The sequence below is a fragment of the Scyliorhinus torazame genome, chromosome 10 (assembly GCF_047496885.1).
Source record: "Scyliorhinus torazame isolate Kashiwa2021f chromosome 10, sScyTor2.1, whole genome shotgun sequence".
In the NCBI taxonomy this organism is placed as follows: Eukaryota; Metazoa; Chordata; class Chondrichthyes; order Carcharhiniformes; family Scyliorhinidae; genus Scyliorhinus; species Scyliorhinus torazame.
In genome coordinates this window covers 250,188,544-250,213,680 of record NC_092716.1, presented here as the reverse complement: position 1 = coordinate 250,213,680, position 25,137 = coordinate 250,188,544, and the positions used below count along the sequence as shown (strand labels likewise).

General features: G+C 51.7%; 1 protein-coding gene across 1 annotated transcript in view; it reads right to left on the bottom strand.

Annotated features, from left to right (window-relative positions):
* The window catches only part of slc5a12 (solute carrier family 5 member 12), a 106,835-nt gene extending 90,769 nt beyond the window's left edge, over positions 1 to 16,066 (bottom strand). Inside the window, exons 1-4 of the mRNA XM_072466661.1 lie at positions 15,706 to 16,066; positions 6,148 to 6,213; positions 6,001 to 6,052; positions 5,113 to 5,180 (exon numbers count right to left, since the gene is read on the bottom strand). Of these exons, the coding sequence (XP_072322762.1) occupies positions 5,113 to 5,180; positions 6,001 to 6,052; positions 6,148 to 6,213; positions 15,706 to 16,065 (546 nt within the window). The 5' untranslated portion in view covers position 16,066. The remainder of the gene's footprint in view (positions 1 to 5,112; positions 5,181 to 6,000; positions 6,053 to 6,147; positions 6,214 to 15,705) is intronic.
* Positions 16,067 to 25,137: the final 9,071 nt, after the last annotated feature.

Genomic DNA, 25,137 nt, shown 5'->3' with positions numbered 1-25,137 from the left:
TTCCAGTCCTTGATTTGGAGCGGTCCAGTGCTGGATCCAACACTATATTGAAGTCCCCTCCCATTATCAGGCCTCCTATCTCCAGGTCCGGAATGCGTCCCAACATGCGCTTCATGAATCCTGCATCATCCCAGTTCGGGGCGTATACGTTTACCAACACCACCCACGTCCCTTGCAGCCTACCGCTCACCATTACATATCGCCCTCCATTGTCCGCTACAATAGTCTTGGCCTCAAATGACACCCGCTTTCCCACCAATATTGCCACCCCTCTATTCTTCGCGTCCAGTCCCGAGTGGAATACCTGTCCTACCCATCCCTTTCTTAGCCTGACCTGGTCCGCCACCTTCAGATGTGTCTCTTGGAGCATGGCCACGTCCGCCTTCAGTTCCTTTAAGTGCGCGAACACTCGAGCCCTCTTCACCGGCCCATTCAGGCCCCTCACATTCCACATTATCAGCCGGATTGGAGGGGCTCTCACCCCCCGCCGACTAGCCATCTCCTTTTCTGGGCCAGTCCCGTGTCCACGCCTCCCTCACCCTCCAGTCCCCCAGAGGGGGGACCCCCGTCCTGACCACCTCTTCTGTGTCCCATTCCCTTTCGGCCAGTGCAGCAGCAACCCTTTTTCTCCCCCACTTCCCCCCCCTTCCCCCGCTAAAGCCCTGTCTAGCTTTTTTGCTCCCCCCATGTCACTCCCGTAAGTCAGCTGACGCCTGCTGACCCCGGCTTTCCCCGCCGTCCCATTGACCTCGCCGCGTGGGAGTCTCCCAATCCATATGCATTCCTTTGTTCCCCTTCCCGCCTTTCTTCCCGCGCGCGGGAAAACACCCCGCGCTTTCGAAAGCCTGCCCCGCCCCCTCTGGCGCAGCTCCTGTCGCGGCCTTGTCTCTCTCCCCCAGCCCATGTAACATTTCCTGCGCGTGATTGACCCCCTATATACAACAACCATCACACATCAAACCCCAAAACATCCCCCCCACCCTCACAAACCCTCAGTTAAAGTCCAACTTTTCGGCTTGTACAAAGGTCCACGCCTCTTCAGGCGTTTCGAAGTAATAGTGTTGGCCCTTGTATGTGACCCACAGTCGCGCTGGCTGCAGCATTCCGAATTTCACTTCTTTCCGATAAAACGCCGCTTTGGCCCGGTTGAAACCCGCTCTCCGCTTTGCAACCACCGTGCTCCAGTCCGGGTATATTCGGATCTCTGCATTGTCGCACTTACTGCTCCGCTCCTTCTTGGCCCATCTCAGGACCCACTCTCTGTCCGTGAACCGGTGGAACCTCACCACCATCGCCCTTGGCGGCTCATTTGCCTGGGGCTTATTCGCCAGCACCCGATGTGCCCCGTCCAACTCCAGCGGCCTCGAAGGGGCCTTCGTGCCCATCATCGCCTCGAGCATCGTGCTCGCGTATGCCCCGGCATCAGCCCCCTCCACTCCCTCAGGGAGACCCAGGATTCGCAGATTCTTTCTCCTCAACCTGTTCTCCAGGTCTTCGAGTCTTCCCGTCCACCTCTTGTGTAGCGCCTCGTTCTGCTCCACTCTCACCGCCAGGCCCACGAGCTCGTCCTCGTTCTGACTGACTCTTTTCTGTACTTCCTGGATCTTAGCTTCGTGGGCCTTCTGGGTGATCCCGAGTCCTTCAATTGCCGAAAGCATAGGCGCCAACATCTCCTTGCGCATCTCCTCGTGCTGCTCCTCGAAGCAGCACTTGATGAACTCCTGCAGCTCCCCTTTGTCCCTGGCCGCCGCCATTTTGTTTTCTTCCCCTCGCTTCTCCCGTTGCTCCAGTGCCACTCCTTTGGCCGTTACACTTCTGGTCCGTTTCATAGAAGTTGGAGGGGGACCTCTCTCTTCCCTTCCCCACGGGCTGCGTAAAAAAAAAAAAAAGTTCCGTTGGGGCTCCTCTAACGAGCCCGAAAGTCCATGGTAGCGGGAGCTGTCGAATCGTGCGGCTTAGCTCCGCATAGCCACAACCGGAAGTCGAGAGGGAATCCTTTTGGCAGTGTTCGCTTCACCAGTCTGCCCCAAAAAGTCTATGGAAACTCCTGAAAAAGGTCTGAGAGTCGGTTCCAGACGGGAGGTGCCGAATGCGCGACCTACTCTTCTATGGCCGCCACCGGAAGCCTCGTCCCTGCTTCTTCAATGGCCTTGGTAGATCTTTTCACAGTTGTTCCCTCTCCTGCTAGAATTCACCTTTGATAGAGTGATAGATAGAGTCAGATTGCAGCTTTAAGCTTGCCCTTCCCCCGCCTGCATGCTGGAAGAGGCTTTTGGCTATTCCTGCAGCTCAAGCCAAATCTTTTACTGTTTCTGCCGGGTCTGGTAGCCAAAAGACATAACATTCCTGGGGGACACTGTCAGGGGAATGCTGGAGTCTTCTTCCCACACTGGGAAATGTCAAACAAATGCCGTGGGGGCCCTGTAAAAGAGCCCAAAAGTCCGTTCCAAGCGGGAGCTACCGAATATGCGACCTAGCTTTGCATAGCCGCACCTGGAAGTTCTTAAAAGTACTCTCACTACAGATATTTATATACACACCCATTTATAAACACCCATTTCTGAAAGGTACATTTCTTAAACACCCATTTCTTAAAGGTACTCTCACATGACGATATCAAGGTGCAGTGCTTAGATTCTCTCTCGAAGGAGATGGTCATTGCCTGGCCATTGTTAGCACGAATGTAATTTGCCACTTGTCAGCCGAAGCCTGGACATTGTCCAGGTCTTGCTGCATTTGGACATAGACTGCTTCAACATCTGAGGAGTTGCGAATGGTGCTGAACATTCTGCAATCATCTATGAACATCCCCAGTTCTGACCTTATGGTGGAAGGAAGGTCAGTGATGAAGCAGCTGAAGATGGTTGGGCCGTGGACACTATACTGAGGAACTCCTGCTTTGATGTCCTGGAGCTGGGATGATTGACCTCCAGCAATCACAACCATCTTCCTTTGTGCCAGGTATGACTCTAACCAACGGAGAGTTTTCCCCGATTCCCATTAACTCCAGTTTTGCTTGGGCTCCTTGATGCCAGTCGATCAAATGCTGCCTTGATGTCAAGGGCAGTCACTCTCACCACACCTCTGGCATTTAGCTCTTTTGTCCATGTTTGAACCAAAGCTTTAATATGGTCAGGAACTCAGTAAGAAGTCTTACAACACCAGGTTAAAGTCCAACATGTTTGTTTCAAACACTAGCTTTTGGAGCACAGCTCCTTCCTCACCTGAGGAACACGATGGAGGGTATCCTCAATGTAACAACAGGACTTTGTCTCCACATGAACTGCACGGTAGTCCCTTCTACCGATACTGTCATGGGCAGATACATCTACAGTAGGCAAGCTGGTGAGAATGAGGTCAAGTATGTTGTTTTTCTCTTGTTGGTTCCCTCACCACCTGCTGCAGTCCCTGTCTTGCAGCTCTGTCCTTTAGGACCTGGCAAGCTCAGTCTGTGGTACTATTACTGAGCCACTCTTGGTGATGGACATTGAAGCCCCCCACCCAGAGTATATTCTGCTCCCTTGCCCCCCTCAAGTGTTTCTTCCAAGTCGTGCTCAGCATGGAGTACTGATGGTCTTATGTTGAATAAAAACCTCCACGACGAGAACTCTCACACTTGAGTGGTATTATTTTTAAACCACAACTGTAGTCTTCTCAGAAACTATCGCAAAACATTTTGTGAATTTGCCATCTAGGCTGCCTTTGCTTATGATTTTCCAGTCTATATGTGGATAAAAATCCACCATGATTATCATTATACCATTCTGATAAGCTTCCTTTCTCCTTTATACCCTGTCCTACCAAGTGGTAACTGTTAGGGGGCCAGTACACCACCACCACAAGTGACTTCTTGCCTTTACCATTTCTCACCTCTACACAAGCCTCTTCTACATACTGGTCTCCTGAACTTATGATGTGGAGATGGCGGCGATGGATTGGGGGGGTACAGTAAGAAATCTTACACCAGGTTAAAGTCCAACAGGATTGTTTTGAATCACTAGCTTTCGGAGTGCAGCTCCTTCCTCAGGTGAATGAAGAGGTGGGTTCCACAAACACATATATGGACAAATTCAATGATGCAAGACGATACTTTGAAATTGAGTCTTTGCAGGTAATTAAGTCTTTACAGATCCAGACGGTGCGACTGGAGAGAGGGATACTCACAGGTTAAAGAGGTGTGAATTGTCTCAAGCCAAGACAGTTGGTTGGATTTAGCAAACACAGGCCAGATGGTGGGGGGGTGAATGTAATGCGACAAGGTCCCGGTTGAGGCTGTACTCATGCATGTGGAACTTGGCGATGAACTTAGGTCATCCCTCTCTATTGTGCTAATATCACTAAATCACAGCGCCACCCCTACACCTTATGCGAGCTTTTAGTCCTTTGTAAATGTCATGTACTCTTCAATGTTAAGTTCACAAACTGTCAGCCTGCAGCATTGTGTAATGGCCATCAGATCGTACTTATTTATTTCTAGTGGCACTATCAATTCATCGGTTTTGTTTTAAATGCTGTGGGCATTCAAATAAAGAGCCTTTAGTTTTGCCCTTTTGTTATCTTTGTAACCTCTGACCTCATCTGCTGATTTACCCTTCCTTTCACAGTCTGTTTATCATTCCCATATTAATACCGTTTTCATTTCAGACTGTATCAGTGGTAGCTTTTTGTCGCAGAACTCACAGAATGAAAACAAGAAATAAAATAAAACTTAAATGCCACTGAGAACAAACTGCCCTCTAATGCTTTTTTGTCATGCATGATCTGTGCATGGAATATTTTTCAGCGAATCATAGAATAAATACCTACAGTGCAGAAGGAGGCCATTCAGCCCATCGAGTCTGCACCGGCCGTCTGAAAGAGCACCCTACCTAGGCCCACTCCCCCGCTCTATCCTTGTAACATCACAACCCCAACTACCGGTTGGACACAAAGGGACAATTTAGAATGGCAAATCTAAAGGGGATTCAAGGGGATATTGATTATAACTGATAAAATATTGGGATTAATGTCACACAAAATAGTGAGTATTTGTTTCAGAAAGCTCAACTCTGTACCTGTGAAATTGTTGCACAAGTGTCTTATTGATTGATGAATGCAAGCACATATACATACCAGGGTGCAGTAGAAGGTGCAAACACTTCCTGTTGCAAACACTGAACCCCATAGATTAAAACCAGTCACTAAGGAAGAAGAATGCACATACTTAAAATGCAAATAAACTTCAAATGAAAAAAGGAAATTAAATATGACCGATTTAGAAAATAATTTTAAAAGTAATTAGCACTGAAATTACCAATTTTTTCTTCTGAATAAGGATAAGGGTGGCAAAGTGGTTCGCATTGTGCATCAAAGCGCCAGGGAGCCGGGTTCAATTCCGGCCTTGGGTCAGTATATATGGGGTTTCTACGTTCTCTGCGTGGGTTTCCTCCGGGTGCTCCGGTTTCCTTTCAGTCCAAAGATGTGGATTAGGTGGATTGGCCGTGATAAATTGTCCTAGTGTCCAGGAATGTGCAAGTTAGGATATGAGGTTACGGGGATAGGATTGGGTGGTAATGTAAGCCTACTTGTGACAATAAGATTATTATGTGGGAGTGGACATGGGTAGAGTGCGCATTCGAAGGGTCGGTATGGACTCAATGGGCGAATTCACTGGAGGGCTTCTATGATTCTTCTATGAATCTTCAGACCAATTCAAAAACAACCAGAAAAGGGTTTAAAAGCAATTGATGTTAAATATTGATCAAACTAGGAGCAATTTGGATTGTTGCGTGTTTGAGGGGGTGATATAATACAGCTGGGGGAGAACTTTGGCAGCTGTTATATTTTTAAATTTATTTATTCTTTAATAAAAAGTTGCAAAATCTTGCTCACAGCAAACAGTAATGGTTTCAGATGCTGAATTACTGGACCTTTTTACTGCACTAAACTTCAAAACTTAGACAAGCTTTCCCTGAGTAAATAACTTGCAATGTTCAATAATTACCATTTCATTACACTTACCTTGATTCAGTGCCAGAGATGGTGCATAAATCACAACACTTGTGTAGAGAATCTGAAGATCAAAAAAAAATCAATTTAACTTTCTTGCTTCAAGCGAAATAGAACTATAAATTTCACGGCTGAATTTCAACAATTGTGGCTCCTTACGGTTTGCAGGCTATATATAACAGTAGCAGTAAGACGAACCACTTTATTGAACCTCAATTCCAAATACTGAAATAGAAAAGGAAAGAGCAAAATTATACACTTATCCAAAAGTGAATCGGCGGAGAAAGACCTTTTTTGGTGCCACGTCGCACATTCTCAGGATGTCCCAAAATGCCGAACAGCCAAGCCATTACTTTTGGAAATTGAGGGCAGAATTTTCTGACCATTCGCGCCAGCGGGATCGCCTGGTCTCGCTGACGGCGAACCCAACCCGCCGCATTGAGTGGATTCAACGGCAAATCCCACTGACAGCGGCGAGACCAGAAAAAAACACCGGCAGACCACCTCCCACCGCCGCGGAACACGCTGCTAGTGGGAAAAGCTCCCAGTGTGTTGTTTATTAAACAAGCATGACAACCAATCCGCACAAGGTCCCGCATGTCCAAATATGTGGATATTGTAAAGCACATAAAGGGTTAATGTAATGTTACTACTCTAGTCACTAGATGGTGCTATAGAGCAACCATATAAATATCAAATGCTTCCTTGACCTATGGGAGATAGATGGAGATAGCTGGAGAGAAAGATATAGTGAGATAGTTGACTAATAATATAGTTAATAGTGCAAATGCGTTGTGTAATCTTTACTCAACCATTTCCTTTGTAATATGTTCAAATCTAATTAAGTGTAGTGTAATAAATTAGCTTTGTTTATTAAACACAGCTTGCTGTTCTTTGTTAGCACAACCTTCACCATCCTAAAAAAACTTAAAACAAAGAACACAACACCACAGTCATGATAAAAAATGCTCAGTTGGTGTGTTTTGCTGTTATTTAAAGGGTCACTTTTGGCCAGGATCCTGGGAGAATTCCCTGCTCTGCTGAGGCAGACATGGTAGTGTTGATGATCTTACAGTTTGGGGAGCTGCCGATCTTTGTGATGGAGACGATTGATGGTCAAAGGTTCTGCAGCAGTTGATGTTGTGAAGTCAGATTCAGGGGGTAAATTGGGAAAAATCCATTAAGTTTAATTAAAACAGCCTTTTCAGTTTCACTTTATACCCTGTACGGATGGTGTGAGCAGAGTATATGAAGACTGTGGCATGCTTAAAACAAATATAATTGCTGCCCATTAGCACTAAAATATTGTTTACCATAGTTCAACAAACTGGAAAACATCAAATGCAGTCATCTTCTAATGCAGTGTAACCTGTAAAAACCTGCTTAGACAAATGCACAAAAGCACCTTCTCAAAGGTGTACTGAAAAACATGCTCATGTACAAGACCTGTTGGCGCTGGAAGTGGGTGGACAAAACTTCAACACAGTGCTGCCTTTTTTTACATCTAAAAAGCTGGCAGACAGCAGCTGAAAATCAGGGAGTGCAGGTTGGCACCTTGATTCATAATAATAATCACTTGTTGTCACAAGTAGGCTTCAATGAAGTTACTGTGAAAAGCCCCTAGTTGCAACAACTGATGCGGTACTCCGCTTAACCAGTAAATGGAGAATAGTCCAATTGTGCAAGATGGGTTGAACATCCAAATCTAGGTCCTGCACTAGTTATAGGAACCCCAATTTCAAATTCCAGTACACATGTGCTCCAACTCATTTCACCACACGCTGAGGGACCTATCCAGCAGCCCACAAGGAAGAGGAACATGACTGAGAATACCCAAGATTCATTCAACCGCCATCATGAACCCTCCTGGCAGCTTTCTTTCCTGGGGATGCGGGCATTTGTTGCCCATCCCGAGTTGCCCTTGAGAAGGCAGGGATGAACCACCTTCTTGAACCAGCGCAGGCTATCTGGTTTGTTACAACTCAGTGGCTTGCTAGGCCATTTAAGAGGGTAGAGTCAACAGCATTGCTGTGAGTCTGAGAAAATGTACATCAGGCCATTTTAAGACAGCAAATTTCCTTCTGTGAAGGACATGAGTAGAACCGGATTAATGACCATGACTGAGAGTAGTTTTCAATTCCAGATTCATTAATTGCATTGAAATTCTATCCTCTCTTATTTGTTTTTCCCAAGCTACATGGGGTTGCCACAATGCTGGTTATTTACACTTCTATATCAAGCATATTGTTTAGGGGTACGTGGTGGGTTGTTTTACAGCCAGGTGCCCATCCTGTCACCATCCCTTCCCATTTATACAGGCTGGGGACCAGCATGTTCTGGCTTGCCTGCATCGATAGTTGCATTCTTTCGTAGCCAGTGAGTCCTGAGACTTGAACACCGGATGGTGAAGCTCAAAGACCTGATTATGTAGCTCAGAGACCGGTGAGCCACCCACTGAACTATCCCATCTCCTTGCTGAAATGAGACGAACAGATTGAATTAGCAACCAGGGTCACTGAGAATCTCAGATCCAATATTCACTGATTTCCAGATATATATATAGAAATTGTTTGTAGTTGAGCAGTACGTGATCAGCAAAACTGCTTTCAACTTTCAGTTCTTGCATACTTTTCCTTTTCTGAAGAAATTGATACAATTTTGCTGGTATTGTAGAAAATCGCTTACAATGATAAGGAAATTAGTTGAGAAATTACAGCAGGGGTCAGGTGGAAAGTTAATCAATGCATTTTTATTGCACATTGACTAAGTAAATCAACAGAACGCCGACCAGTACCTACAAAAGTTTGCCATTTCAATGGTTACAATCCCAGCTGATGTTGCTACTGGGCAGTCAGGTCCAAGAGCGGAACCCCTGCTCAATAGATCATAACTTTAATTTTCTGTTTAAAGACATGAATGAACAAAGTTGTGGGACTGCTGATTAACTTTTAACAAAATAATTAATATTAAACAAGAAAATATTATAAATACACTATTCCTTCAGCCCAGCTATACCTTTACAAATGTATAGAGATTTAGAAGGATAACAAAAGTTACAAAATCCAATACTCACTCTCTTATTACTCAGTAAATACACAACCAATTCATGAAATCTGGAGACACAGCACATTCTGAAACCAAGTGATAAGATGTCACCCAATAAATTTTCTGTGGATTACACATTTCCCCAGATGCTTGTAACACTGAACCAACTGGTCTCACTGGAACGCTGGCTTTCATGCAAGGGTTTCCAAACTATACTCTTGAAGATCACACTTTGGAAATCTTCTCCCACACAGGGCTTTCTTTGGGATGCTTTCATAGAGGATCCACATCCAGGGTTTCAATCTCTCCTTTTGTTAGACCTCTCTCTGGACCACAGCGTGCATTCTAAAACAAGCCACAACTAAAACAAAGGCAATGCAAGTAACAGCATTATCAGAATTTGTACATCATTGTATTTGTAGCTCAAGCCTGGTGTTGCTTTTCCTTCTTCTTCCCAGTTTGTAACACAACAAAGAAAGTTTCAATTAGGTCTACAGTCCAATCGTCCAGTTCAAAAACTGTAGGCATAGTTCCATTTTCAAGCTTTCCAAACTTAAAAGCTGTAAATTCATCAATTCAATTTAGAAAACTCAAAATGGCATTTCTGTGCGCTGACATCTCATTTCTTCTCTGTTCAAAATCTCCATTGGCCAATTCAAGAATGTTGTTAAGATGCTTCTCATGTTCTCTCAAAAGATTGTAATTCTGCTTGGTTTAAATTGCTTAACTTTTTATCCTCTTTTGTTTCTCTACTTATTTTTGAGCACCACAATTACCTTTTCCCTCTGAAGTTTTAAAGTTTGTTCTCTTCCTTCAACTCTTTGGAATAACTTAAGAATTACATCAGTCCAGTCCTCAACGGATGATTTTGAAATGGTCTTTTGCAAACTGTCCACTTACCTGTATTCTAACTTTTTTCAAAGTTCATTTATGGGGGTCACTAGCTAGGCCAGGATTTATCAGGAAATTCCCAGTTGCCCTAAAAGTGATGGTGTGCTGCCTTCTTGACTGCGGCAGTCCCTGATGTATAGGAACACCCACAGTAGTGTTAGGGAGGGAGTTCCAGGATTTTGACCCAGCAACAATGAAGAAATGGTAATATATTTCCAAGTGAGGCTGGTGAGTAACTTAGAGGGAACCTCCAGGTGGTGGTGTTTCCAGTTATCTGCTGCACTTGTCCTTCGAGGTGGTAGTGGTCACAGGTTTGGAAGGTGCGGTCTAAGGAGTCTTGATAAGTTCCTGCATCCTGCAGATGGTACACACAGCTACCACTATGGAGGGAGTGAATGTTTGTGGAAGGGGCAGCAATCAAGCAGACTACTCTGTCCTGGATAGTGTCAAGCTTCTGGAGTATTACTGGAGCTGCACTCATCCAGGCAAGTGGAGTGTTCTATCACAGTCCTGCCTTGTAGATGGTGGACAGGTTTTGGAAAGTCAGGGGGAGAGTTACTCGCTGCAGGATTGCAAGTCTCTGATCTGGTTTTGTAGCCACAAGATTCTAAGACCATAAGACATAGGAGCAGAATTAGGCCACTCGGCCCATCGAGTCTGCTCCGCCATTCAATCATGGCTGATATTTTTCTCATCCCCATTCTCCTGCCTTCTCCCCATAATCCCTGATCCCCTTATTAATCAAGAACCCATCTATCTCTGTCTTAAAGATACTCAGTGATTTGGCGTCCACAGCCTTCTGCGGTAAAGAGTTCCACAAATTCACCACCCTCTGGCTGAAGAAATTCCTCCTCATCTCTGTTTTAAAGGATCGTCGTTGAGATTGTGCCCTCTGGTTCTAGTTTTTCCTGCAATTGGAAACATTCCACATCCACTCTATCCAGGTCTCGCAGTATCCTATAAGTTTCAGTAAGATCCCCCCTCATCCTTCTAAACCCCGAGTACAGACCCAGAGTACTCAACCGTTCCTCATTTGACGAAGTTCTTCATTCTAGGTTATGGCTAGTCCAGTTAAGTTTCTGGCTAATGGTAACCTCCAGGATGCTGATGTGGGGGATTCAGTGATGGTAATGCCATTGAATTTCAAGGGTGATGGTTAGATTCTTTCTTGTTGGGAGATGATCGTTGCCTGGCACTTGTGTGACGCTAATATTACTTGCTAATAGCCAGCCCAATCTGGATATTGACCAGCTCTTGCTGCATTTGGACATAGGCTGCTTCAGTATCTGAGGAGTCAGGTCATTGATGAAGCAGCTGAAGATGATTCGGCTGAGAACACTACCCTGAAAAACTCCTGCAGTGATGTCATGGAGCTGAGGTACTTGACCTCCAACCACAACCATCTTCCTTTGTGCCAGGTGCGACTCCAGCCAGCGGAGAGTTTTCCCCCTAATTCCCATCGACTCCAGTTTTGCTAGGCCTCCTTGACGCCACACTCAACCAAAGGCTGCCTTGATGTCAAGGGCCGTCACTATCACCTCACTTCTGGAATTTCGCTTTGTCCACGTTTGAACCAAGGCTGTAATTAGGTCAGCACGGTAGCACAGTGGTTAGCACAATTGCTTCACAACTCCAGGGTCCCAGGTTCGATTCCCGGCGTGGGTCACTGTCTGTGCGGAGTCTGCACGTTCTCCCGTGTCTGCATGGGTTTCCTCCCAGAGTCCAAAGATGTGCAGGTAAGGTGGATTGGCCATGCTAAATTGCCCTTAAGTGTCCAAAATTGCCCTTAGTGTTGAGTGGGGTTACTGCGTTACAGGGATAGGGTTGAGGTGTGGGCTTGGTGGGGTGCTCTTTCCAAGAGCCGGTGCAGACTCGACGGGCCGAATGGCCTCCTTCTGCACTGTATGTGATCTAATGACACTCATGACTGATCTAATGTGACAATCGTCAACTCCACTTTCTCGCCTTATTGTCATAACCTTCAATTCGCTTACTGATTAAAGATCAGTCTATCTCAGCCTTGAACATGCTTATCAGCCCAGCCCTGCAGCACATTCTGGAGCACAAATCCCATTCAGGGAATGTGGGCGTCGCTAGCTCAGCCAATTATTGCCCCATCCCAAATTGCCCTTGAATTAAGTGCTTGGACATTTAAGTCACAGTAAGAAGTCTTACAACACCAGGTTAAAGTCCAACAGATTTATTTGGAATCACTAGCTTTCGGAGCGTAGTTCCTTCATCAGTTGAGTGCAGAGGTAGGTTACACAAACACACAAGACAAAGCCAACGATGCAAGATGATACTTTGAATGCGAGGCTTTGCAGGTAATTCTTTACAGGTCCAGACGGTGTGACTGGTTAAAGAGGTGTGAATTGTCTCAAGCCAGGACAGTTGGTAGGATTTTGCAAGCCCAGGCCAGATGGTGTGAGGTGGTAGTGAGGCATGAATCCAAGGTCCCGGTTGAGGCCGTACTCATGCATGCGGAGTTTCTGCTTGGCAATTCGACGTTGTCGTGCATCCTGAAGGCCACCTTGGAGAACGCTTACCCGAAGTTCATGCCCTTGACTGCTGAAGTGTTCCCCGACTGGAAGGGAACATTCCTGCCTGGTGATTATGGCGTGATGTCCGGTCATCCATTGCTGCAGTTTCTGCATTGTCTCGCCAATGTACCCCACCTCAGGACATCCTTTCCTGCACCGTATGAGGTAGACAACATTGGCAGAGTCGCATGAGTATGTATTGTATACCTGGTGGGTGGTGTTCTCACGTGTGATTATATCCATGTCGATGATCTGACACGTCTTGTAGAGGTTGCCATGGCAGGGTTCTGTGGTGTCATGGTCAGAGTACCCTTCGTCGTCCAGTGCTTCCCCGGAGGGAACATCTTATTCGGAGCCTTCAACACATCATCGATGAAGACGAAAATCTTGCCAAGGCCATCCCCACTACTTACCTTCAAACAACTACGCAACATCAACTATCCAGCCTTCAGAACAGCAATGACGACCCAATTGAGAGGAGGGGGTATTCTTCCATTTCAGCCATGATTGAATGGCAGAGCAGAGTGGGTGGGCTGAATGGCTTAATTCTGCTCCTATGTGCCAGTCAGGGTCAGGTGGATTGGCCATGTAAAATTTCCCTTTGTGTCCAAAAGGTTAGGTGGAGTTACTGGGACAGAGTGGATGCGTGAGGTTAAGTAGGGTGCTTTTTCCAAGGACAGACTCAATGGGCCGAAAAGCCTCCTTCCGCACTATAAATTCTATGTCTTCTGGAGAGTATTGGATCTGTGGAATTCTTTACCCGATGGGGCTGTAGAGGCTGGGTCGTTTAGTACACCAAAGGCTGAGATGGACAGATTTTTAATCAGTGATGGAATGAAGGTTGATGAGGAGAAGGCGGGAAAGTTGTGCCGAGGATTCCATCAGATCAGACATAATTTTATTGAAGGGCAGAGCAGACTGATGGCCCGAATGGCCTACTTCTATTCCGGCGCCTTATGGGGTGGCAGATATTACGTCTCATAAAGCTTTACATTTGTACAGATACAAGGGCAACACGGTGGCGCAGTGGTTAGCTTTGCTGCTTCACGGCCCCAACGTCCCAGGTTCGACCCCAGCTCTGGGTCACAGACTGTGTGGAGTTTGCATGGGTTTCGCTCCCACAACCCAAAGATGTGCAGGGTAGGTGGATTGGACACGCTAAATTACCCCTTAATAGGAAAAAAAATGAATTGGTTGCTCTAAATTGTAAAAAAAAAACATTTGTACAGATAGCGTGCCAAGGCCCCTTGCAGTAGGAGTTAGGGAGAAGGGACAAGGAAGACAAGGCCCTGGGGGTGGGGGGAAGAAACAGAGTGGGGCACAGGGGTGGGGGGAGGCACAGAGCGGGGCCCCGGTCTGGGAACACAGAGTGAGGGCCCTGGGGTGAGGAGAGAGTGGGGGCCCCGGGGTGAGGACAGAGTGGGGGCCCTGGGATGGGGGTGTTGGGGACCCCGGGGTGGGGATGTTGGGGGCCCTGGAGTGTTGGGGACCCAGGGTGGGGGTGTTGGGGGACCTGGGGTGGAGGTGTTGGGACCCCAGAGTGGGGGTGTTGAGGGCCCCAGGATGGGTGTTGGGGGCCCCAGGGGGGGGGGGAGGGTGTTGGGGGCCCCGGGTAGGGGTGTTGGGTGCCCCGGGGTGGGGGGTGTTGGGGGCCCCGGGGTGGGGGAACCAGGGGTCGGGGTGTTGGCGACCCCGGGATGGGGGTGTAGGAGGGACCTCGGGATTGGGGTGTAGGGGGGACCCTGGGATTGGGGTGTAGGGGGGACCCTGGGACTGGGGTGCAGGGGGGACTCCCAGGGTGGGGGTGTTAGGGGCCCCGGGGTGGTGGGGACCCCAGGGTTTGGTGTTGGGGACCCTAGGGTGGGGGCCCCGGGATGGGAGGTGTTGGGACCCGGGAGTGTTGGGGACCCCGGGGTGGGGAGTGTTGGGGACCCCGGGGTGGGGAGTGTTGGGGACCCCGGGGTGGGGAGTGTTGGGGACCCCAGGGTGGGGGGTGTTGGGGGCCCCGGGGTTGGGGGAACCCGGGGTGGGGCTGTCGGGGGCCCCGGGTTGGGGCTGTCGGGGGCCCCGGGTTGGGGCTGTCGGGGGCCCCGGGTTGGGGCTGTCGGGGGCCCCGGGTTGGGGCTGTCGGGGGCCCCGGGGCTGGGGGAACCCGGGGTGGGGCTGTTGGGGGCCCCGGGTTGGGGCTATTGGGGGCCCCGGGTTGGGGCTGTTGGGGGCCCCGGGTTGGGGCTGTTGGGGGCCCCGGGTTGGGGCTGTTGGGGGCCCTGGGGTGGGGGGAACCCGGGGTGGGGAGTGTTGTGGGCCCCGGGGTGGTGAGTGTTGGGGGCCCCGGGGTGGTGAGTGTTGGGGGCTCCAGGGTGGTGAGTGTTGGATGCACCGGGCTGGGGGTGTTGGGGGCCCCGGGCTGGGGGTGTTGGGGGCCCCGGGCTGGGGGTGTTGGGGGCCCCGGGCTGGGGGTGTTGGGGGCCCCGGGCTGGGGGTGTTGGGGGCCCCGGGCTGGGGGTGTTGGGGGCCCCGGGCTGGGGGTGTTGGGGGCCCCGGGCTGGGGATGTTGGGGGCCCCGGGCAGGGGGTTTTGGGGGCCCCGGGCTGGGGGTTTTGGGGGCCCCGGGCTGGGGGCCCCGGGCTGGGGGTGTTGGGGGCCCCGGGCTGGGGGTGTTGGGGGCCCCGGGCTGGGGGTGTTGGGGGCCCCGGGCTGGGGGTGTTGGGGGCCCCGGGCTGGGGGTGTTGGGGGCCCCGGGCTGGGGGTGTTGGGGGCCCCGGGCTGGGGGTGTTGGGGGCCCCGGGTTGGGGGTGTTGGGGGCCCCGGGCTGGGGGTGTTGGGGGCCCCAGGCTGGGGGTGTTGGGGGCCCCGGGCTGGGGGTGTTGGGGGCCCCGGGCTGGGGGTGTTGGGGGCCCCGGGCTGGGGGTTTGGGAGCCCCGGGCTGGGGGTGTTGGGGGCCCCGGGCTGGGGGTTTTGGGGGCCCCGGGCTGGGGGTTTTGGGGGCCCCGGGCTGGGGGTTTTGGGGGCCCCGGGCTGGGGGCCCCGGGCTGGGGGTGTTGGGGGCCCCGGGCTGGGGGTGTTGGGGGCCCCAGGCTGGGGGTGTTGGGGGCCCCGGGCTGGGGGTGTTGGGGGCCCCAGGCTGGGGGTGTTGGGGGCCCCGGGCTGGGGGTGTTGGGGGCCCCGGGCTGGGGGTTTGGGAGCCCCGGGCTTGGGGTTTGGGGGCACAGCTCCCTTGCCCCCGCCCCTCCCCCCTCACCTCGTAGGTGCTGGCGATGCCGGACTCGTAGAAGACGGGCAGGTAGAGGTAGGCCGTGATGGCCACCACGAAGATGTAGGTGAAGGAGAAGAGGACGAAGGCGGCGCCGTTGCGGTAGACCTCGGCCGGGCCGCCCAGCACGGTGATGGCCGACATGAAGCTGGTGGTGAGGGACAGGCCCACCGGGCCGAAGCTCATGCGCCGCCCGCCGCTCAGGTACTCGCGCGAGTCCACGTTGCGGTGCCGCTCCTTGATGGCGAAGAAGATGCCGATGGCGGAGGAGATGACGAAGAGCAAAGAGAAGACCAGGTAGTCCCAGACCGTGAAGGTTTCCACGCTGGGGTTGACGAATTTGGGCATTTTGTCGGTTTTCCCTCGCCACCAGTCCCGCTTCCCGCTCATTCACACCGGGCGGGAACGGAAATGCAGCCGGCCGCCTCCGCGCATGCGCGAGGGGAGGGGCCGGAAAACATCCGCCATTTTACCCAGAGACCCCTCCCCAGCGGGGCATCGGCCAAGGAAAGGCCCCTCCTCCTCCTCCTCCCCCAACCCCTCCTCCCTCACCCCCTCCTCCATCTCCTCCCTCTCCACCTCCCCCCACCTCCGCCCCCTCCGCCCTGTCCTCCTCCCCAACCCCTCTCCCCCTCCTCCCTCCAACCCCTTCTCCCTCTCCCCCTCCTCCCTCTCCTCATCCCCTCCCTCTCCTCATCTCCTCCCTCTCCTCATCTCCTCCCTCTCCACCTCCGCCCCCTCCTCCCTGTCCACCTCCTCCCTCTTCGCCGCCTCTTCCCTGTCCTCCTCCCTCTCCACCTCCTCCTCTGAATCCCCCTCCGGCCTCTTCCCCTCCACCTCTTACTCCGCCTCCTCCCCCTCCACCTCCTCCTCCATCTCCTCCTCCCTCCTCCATCTCCTCTTCCACCCCATCCCTCTCCGCCTCCTTCGCCCCTCCGTCTCCACTGCCTCCTCCTCTGGCTCCTCCACCCCTCATCCTTCATCTCCTCCTCTGCCTCCTCCGATTCATCCTCCTCCCCTCCACCTCCTCCTTCCCCTCTACCTCATCCTCTTCCACCTCCCACTCCTCTTTCCCCTCCTCCTCCCCCTCTCCACCTCCTCCTCCTCCTCCTCCCTGTCCCCCTCCTCCACCTCCATCTCCTCCACCTACTCCCTCTCCTCCTCCTCCACCTTCATCTACCCCCACCTCTGCCCCTCCTCCACCTCCTTGATGAGTGGGCAGGCCTTGTCCGCATAATTAGGGACGCACTGGGCTTAATATGAGAAAAACCCCAGGCATCGTTTCAAGGCCTTGGGGCAGTGGGGGTGAGGGAGTTCCAGGAAGGGGTGTATGCAGTCGGGGTCGGGCCCTAGGACTCCACTTTCCACTACGTAGCCAGGGATGGCTAAGCGGTTGCTGCGGAACACGCATTTCTCCTTATTGTAGGTGAGGTTAAGGAGTTTGGCGGTATGGAGGAATTTTTGGAGGTCTGCATCATGGTCCTGCTGATCATGGCTGCAGATGGTGACATTATCTAGATACGGGAAGGTGGCCTGCAGCCCGTACTGGTCAACCATTCGGTCCATCTCTCGCTGGAAGACCGAGACCCCATTGGTGATGCCGAAGGGAACTCTAAGGAAATGATAGAGGCGGCCATCTGCTTCGAACGCAGTGTATTGGCGGACATCATGTCTACTGTGGAGAAGACTCAATACTGCGCAATCTGATTGACCATGTCAGATATGCGTGGGAGGGGGTATGCGTCGAGCTGCGTGTACTGGTTGATGGTCTGACTGTAGTCAATGACCATCCTGTGCTTCTCCCCAGTCTTCACTCCCACCACTTGAGCTCTCCAGGGGCTGTTGCTGGCCTCAATGATATCCTCCCACAGAAGCCGTTGGACCTCCAACCTGATGAGGTCCTGTCCTGGGCACTGTACCGTCTGCTGCTAGTGGCGACGGGCTTGCAGTCCGGGGTGAGGTTTGCAAAAAGTGAAGGTGAATCGACCTTAAGGGTCGTGAGGCCGCAGACGGTGAGGGGGTGCAGGGGTCCGCAGAATTTCAAAGTATAGCTTTGGAGGTGACATTGAAAATCAAGACCTAGTAACAGGGCAGCGCAGAGATGGGGGAGGACGTAGAGCCTGAAGTTGCTGAACTCTACGCCCTAAACGGTGAGGGTCGTGCGCAGTACCCACGGATTAGCACGGAATGGGATCCGGACACCAGGGAGATTTTCTGGGTGACGGGGAGTACCGGGAGGGAGCAGCGCCTTACCGTAGCAGGGTGGGTGAAACTCTCTGTGCTCCCGGAGACAAAGAGACCGTTGATCTTTACCGTCGTCGTAGCGGTCACAAGGTTGCGGGGCCGAGGCTGATCAAGGGTGATGGAGGCGAGCTGCAGAAGAAGTTGGGAGGTCCCGGGCTGATCAGCGGTGGCGGAGGTAACAGCGGGCAGCGAACGGCCAGACGAGCAGGGGTCCTGAGGCGTGGTCCAAAGATGGCGGTGCCCACGGGGCACACATGTCGGACGGCATCAAAGATGGCGGCACCCACGGCCGCACGTGGCTTGTGGTGGAGAAGATGGCGGCGCCCCTGGATCACATGTGTGGGGTGTAGCAATGCCGGGCCTGGAAACAGCGGCGACCGACCGGGCCTGGCAAACGGAAACAAAGTGGCCCTTCTTCCCGGACCCATTGCAGGTCGCGCTCCGCGCCAGGCAGCGCTGCCTGGGATGTTTGCTCTGGCCACAAAAATAACATTTGGGCCCTCCGGAGTTGGCTGGCTGCCGCGCGGCGCAAGCTTGCGGTGTACTCGAGTCGGCAGCTCGTGGGGCCCACGATGCCCACGAGGGTGCCGCGCGGTCGGAGTTGTAGGCCTCCAGATTATGGGAGGCCACTTCTAGGGAATCAGCAAGCTGCGCAGTCTCTGCAAGATCGAGCGTACCCTCTTCCAATAGTCGCTGGCGAACGTACGTAGACTTATAAGGGAAGGCTTGTGGTTCACCAATATCATTAATATTAGCAACAGTATTGGCGACGCTGTTGGGACCAAAACAGGCAACAATGGGTAAGTGCATGGTGGTTCCCTGGCCCTCCCCTGAAATGTGCCACTCTGGCATTGCCAAGATGCACAGATGGCACTCCCAAGCCAGCAGGAGCACTGTCTGGATGGCAGTGCAAGGGTTCCTGAGTGCCAGGGTGGCAGTGCCAAGGGCCAGGGGGTGAGGGGGGCCATGCCCATGAAATTAGGGTGGAGTGGGGGTTTCAACGGTGGGAGAGTGCAGGGCAGATAAGTAGGGGGCCTCCGGGAGGTTGGAGGAGTGATGGGTGGGGTCTTAGAAGGGAAAATGTGCTGTAAGAGGGGTTGGGGGGCCTAAAGACGTGTCCTCACTTGGGGGATGTGAGGTAGTGTCCATGTGTGAGGGGGTGACATTGCCGATGCGTGGGGGACAAGCTCACTTAAAGATCGGGGCACCCTTTCAAAATGGCGCCCCGATCTCTGAATTCAGCTCCGCAGTGCTTTAAAAAATTATAAGTGTGGGCTAAACTAGTGTCATTAAATAGCGGTGGGCAAGTCACCAGCAGAGCCGGCGAGAAACTCCCTGAAAAACCCGGCACAGGAATCCACACCTCATAGTATCACAGAGTGGGAATGGATGATGTTAGCCGCCATATTCGGAAATGCTAGGCCAGCATTTGTTGCCCAACCCTAATTGCCCTTTAGAATGTGGTGGTGAGCTGCCTTCTTGCAGTCCACGTGGTGTCGTAGGTACACCCATTTTGTTATTAGGGAGGGAGTTCCAGGATTTTGACCCAGCCACAGGTAAGGAATGGCGGAATATTTCCAAGTCAGGATGGTGAGTGACTTGAACCTCTAGGTGGTGGGGTTCTCATGCACCTTCTGCCCTTGTCCTTCCAAATGGTAGTGGTCATGGGTTTGGAAGTAATTGCCTAAGGACCCTTGGTGAGTTCATGCGGTGCTTTTTGCACCTGCCTCGTGCCTCCCCGCTCTGATTTTATTGCTGCATGCCCTTCCATCTTTCACGTCTCGGCGAAATGGCCATTGCACGTTAGGGCAGCACGGTAGCATGGTGGTTAGCACAATTGCTTCACAGTTCCAGGGTCCCAGGTTCGATTCCCGGCTTGGGTCACTCTGTGCGGAGTCGGCACGTTCTCCCCGTGTATGCACGGGTTTCCTCCGGTTGCTCCGGTTTCCTCCCACAGTCCAAAGATGTGCAGGTTGGGTGGATTGGTCATGCTAAATTGCCCTTAGTATCCAAAATTGCCCTTAGTGTTGGGTTGGGTCGGGTTACTGGGTTATGGGGATAGGGTGGAAGTGTGGGCTTGGGTAGGGTGCTCTTCCAAAAGAGCCGGTGCAGACTCGATGGGCCGAATGGTCCCCTTCTGCACTGTATATTCTATGAAATCTATGCCAACACTGCCTTTATCTACTGTCTGTCAGGATGTCAGCCGATTGACCTTCCCTCATGATGCCATGACGTAGTAATGATGGTGTCACCCTGGTAATGAGGAAACCTCCCCTCTCCCCACCACCATTCCAAGGCATTCATATGGGGAAGCCTGATTGCAGCACGAGGAAGCCAGTGGCTAAAGCCTTGTGAGAGCGGTTCAACTTGCACCAGTCGTATAAAATCTCAATGGCATCCTAACTTCGGAGGAGCCTGTATCAGCAGAGGTGGGTCATTCCGCTTCTCAACCCCGTGAAATTACCCTGATCAGTGACCTCCATCAGGCATCAGTCACATTTGCAGGAGATCTCTGAGGAACAAGCTCTCACCTCCCTGCAATTCATCATCATTATCCTCCTGCATCGTACGGTCCTTGGGTATCCGCAACCTGCCCATGAAAAGAGCAATATTAGGCCTGTTGTCCTGCTGACAACACACAGTGAAGAAGGCCTACCCGTCATTGTGGGACATCAGTGCCCACCCTAGTCCTGGTCATCCTTGATGTGAGAAGCTATCAGGGCGTCTCTAACCTTGTGCCCCATTCGGTACCTTCCTAGGCCTTCTGCCTCCACCGGGGTTTTCCCATTGGCGGCCTCCTCGATGTCCTCCTCATTTGAGGAGCTGTGCCTGTTGTCTTCCTCCTGCTCTGCCAGTTCCTCACCCCATTGCAGTGCCAAGTTATGGAGGGCACGGCACACCACACCACAATGATTGGGTGGCAGTGGTCTGGTGGTATTGTCACTGGATTAGTCACCCAGAGACCCAGAAATGATCTGGGATTCGGATTCAAATCCCACCACGGCAGATGGTGAAAACTGAATTCAGTTAAAAACTGGAATTAAAAGTCTAATGCTGAGCATGAAGTTCATACTTGAAAAACCCATCTGGTTCATTAATGTCCTTTAGGGAAGGAAACCTGTTGTCCTCACCTCGTCTGGAATACATGTGACTCCAGATCAACAGCAGTGTAGTTGACTCTTAACTGAAGGACAGTTATGGACGGGCCCTCTGTGGGATATACATCTCAAGGAAGCTGATTATTTGCTCCACCAACATGCAAGTTGCAGCATTGCAAATGAGTCTTTGCTTCAGTCTGTGGTCTCTGCACAGGCGTCATCGGCCACATCTTGTTGGGGTACCCCTTGTTCCTGAGGCGCTAACCTGTAGCCCCGAGCTCCATCAAAGAGGTGGGGGGATCTGAGAGCGGCCAAGGATGTAGCACAGTACGAAGTCTTACAACACCAGGTTAAAGTCCAACAGGTTTGTTTCGATGTCACTAGCTTTCCGAGCGCTGCTCCTTCCTCAGGTGAATGAAGAGGTCTGTTCCAGAAACACATATATAGACAAATTCAAAGATGCCAAACAATGCTTGGAATGCGAGCATTAGTAGGTGATTAAATCTTTACAGATCCAGAGATGGTTTTTAAAGAGGTGTGAATTGTATCAAGCCAGGACAGTAGGATTTTGCAGGCCAGATGGTGGGGGATGAATGTAATGTGACATGAATCCCAGGTCCCGGTTGAGGCCGCACTCATGTGTGTGGAACTTGGCTATAAGTTTCTGCTCGGCGATTCTGCGTTGTCGCGCGTCCTGAAGGCCGCCTTGGAGAACGCTTACCCGGAGATCAGAGGCTGAATGCCCTTGACTGCTGAAGTGTTCCCCGACTGGAAGGGAACATTCCTGCCTGGTGATTGTTGCGCGATGTCCGTTCATTCGTTGTTGCAGCGTCTGCATGGTCTCGCCAATGTACCACGCTTCGGGACATCCTTTCCTGCAGCGTATGAGGTAGACAACGTTGGCCGAGTCGCACGAGTATGTACCGCGTACCTGGTGGGTGGTGTTCTCACGTGTAATAGTGGTATCCATGTCGATGATCTGGCACGTCTTGCAGAGATTGCCATGACAGGGTTGTGTGGTGTCGTGGTCACTGTTCTGAAGACTGGGTAGTTTGCTGCAAACAATGGTTCGTTTGAGGTTGCGCGGTTGTTTGAAGGCAAGTAGTGGGGGTGTGGGGATGACCTTGGCAAGATGTTCATCGTCATCAATGACGTGTTGAAGGCTGTGAAGAAGATGACGTAGTTTCTCCGTTCCGGGGAAGTACTGGACGACGAAGGGTATTCTGTCGGTTGTGTCCCATGTTTGTCTTCTGAGGAGGTCGGTGCGGTTTTTAACTGTGGCGCGTTGGAACTGTCGATCGATGAGTCGAGTGCCATATCCCGTTCGTACGAGGGCATCTTTCAACGTCTGTAGATGTCTGTTACGCTCCTCCTCGTCTGAGCAGATCCTGTGTATACGGAGCGCTTGTCCATAGGGGATGGCTTCTTTAATGTGTTTAGGGTGGAAGCTGGAGAAGTGGAGCATCATGAGGTTATCCGTGGGTTTGCGGTAAAGCGAAGTGCTGAGGTGACCGTCCTTGATGGAGACGAGTGTGTCCAAGAATGCAACTGATTTTGGAGAGTAGTCCATGGTGAGTCTGATGGTTGGATGGAACTTATTAATGTCATCGTGTAGTCGTTTCAGTGATTCTTCGCCGTGGGTCCAAAGGAAAAAAATGTCATCGATGTATCTGGGGTATAACGTCGGTTGAAGGTCCTGTGCAGTGAGTAGGTCCTGTTCAAACTTGTGCATGAAGATGTTGGCGTATTGGGGTGCGAATTTGGTCCCCATGGCTGTTCCGTGCGTCTGGATGAAGAACTTGTTGTCGAAGGTGAAGACGTTGTGATCCAGAATGAAGCGGATGAGTTGCAGAATTGTGTCTGGAGATTGGCAGTTGTCGGTGTTGAGTACTGATGTAGCTGTCATGGAACGCTTCCTGGGAACCAGGCAGACACTTGCAGGATGTGTTTTGGCATTGTCGCAGACGATCTGGACATTCAGAGTGTGGAATCTCTTACGGTTCATGAAGGGAGCACGTCGTCCTGGAGGACTTGGGGAATCCAGAAATGTGGGCGAACCCTAAGGCCCTGGTACCTTGGCTAGCCTGCTCCTGCCACTTATTTGTGGCGGACTAGGAAATGCCACAAAGAGGTCACCGGTGCGACCCTGAAACGAGCCACTTGCATAGACATTCAGGGCGGCTGTAACCTTCAGGGCGGCAGGAAGCGGGCAAACTCTGAGCCCATGTGGCGCCAACTCCGGAATAACCTGGCAAAGGTGGACGACTGTCCACCGGGACATCCACAGCCTCCTCCTGCACATGGTTCTCACTCATCTGCAGGTAATGTATCTGCCATTGGCATACTCTGACCTGGCTTTGTGTGCTGCAGCCTTTGGCAGCTGAGCAGACCAGGCCACCCCTTCCTCCTCAGGGTGCTGCTTCTGCCGCTGCAGCCATACGTTGATGCCAGTGTCGCTTCTCCTGTCCCATAGCTAGTAAGATGACAGCCAACTTCACAGGTTCCATGATTGTATATTTGCTATAACTGAAAGGGAGGAAACAGGAGGTGAGCACCGAGGAGTACTGCTGTTGCTCTGACCCATTGCCCATTCAAGTCATGGACCCCACCACTGATGGCCATTCACTGCTGTGAGCACCTTCTCACTGAGTTCCACTCCCTTACTCTCATCCACACTGGCCAAGATCCCGCATGAGCCCCTCGCAACTCAGAGACAAAGGTGATCATCCACCCCGGAAAACCTTGGTGGCCCTCAGGGCTCCCTTAAGGGCAAGTCCATCAGGCCCATGCATTAACTGAATGGCCCTGTGCGCAGACCTCCCGGGGGGGTGGGGGGGGGGGAGTGTTGGGGACGGCCACTGCAACACGGTAGCACAGTGGTTAGCACAATTGCTTCACAGCTCCAGGGCTTCACAGCTTTGATTCCTGGCTTGGGTCACTGTCTGTGCGGAGTCTGCATGTTCTCCCCGTGTCTGCATGGGTTTCCTCCAAAATTGCCCTTAGTGTTGGGTGGGGTTACTGGGTTATAGGGATAGGGTGGAGGTGTGGGCTTGGGTAAGGTGCTCTTTCCAAGAGCTGGTGTAGACTTGATGGGCCGAATGGCCTCCTTCAGCACTGTAAATTCTATGAAACACACATGTTGGAACAGGGTGACCTGGTGAGCTCTGAAACCTTTGCCTTTTATATTGGGTGCAGAAGCTCTGCTGGCCCTATCAGAGAATGCTGAGTGCAAGCCGTGGGCTTTAGTCAATGGGGGCTCATCGCTGAGGTTAATCTGTGAGTGCCAATAAGTGGCAAAATCATAAATCGCACAACTAACTGAATGGGCATAATTGGCACATGCAGAGAGGCTCAGGAATGTTAATGGTCCAGTGGGGGAAAGAGGAGAATCTTCTCGTGAACCTGTTCCTGATTATGGCCAAACTCGCCATAAACAAGTCGCGACAGCGGGTGATCGAGAGGGTCGTCCCACCTGACTGTCTACCCTTCCATCGCAGTGACATTCATGGCCGAGGATACCAAAAAAGGGGGCACGCGGTGTCCCCCGACACCGTCGAGGCCTTCCGTGCCCAGTGGGGACCTGGGGAGCGTTAACAACCGCCTTAATCATTTTTGGGTTTAATGTTTTAAGCTTCATTTGTTTTGTTTTCAGGCAGCATCCCTTAAAAGGATTTCATTTGTCCCTCAGCTAATTTGATGTAGTTTAATTGGTCTTTTGATTTACCCAAAATAGACCTCCTCTGGCAGACACGGGTGAGCTAATAGCTGTCAATCCTCCAGGTTAAATTTAACTTGAACAATCAGGTTCCCACAGCTGTGCCTCAAGTGAGCCTTGCATTTTGTATGCCCAGCCACCCAGCCCAGATGGCCAGTCTTCCGGACCAGTGGCAAAGCCCTTCGACACTACTCAGATCCTACAACTGTGGATTATCATAGAATTTACAGTGCAGAAGGAGGCCATTCGGCCCATCGAGTCTGCACCGGCTCTTGGAAAGAGCACCCTACCCAAGGTCAACACCTCCACCCTGTCCCCATAACCCAGTAACCCCACCCAACACAAAGGGCAATTTTGGACACT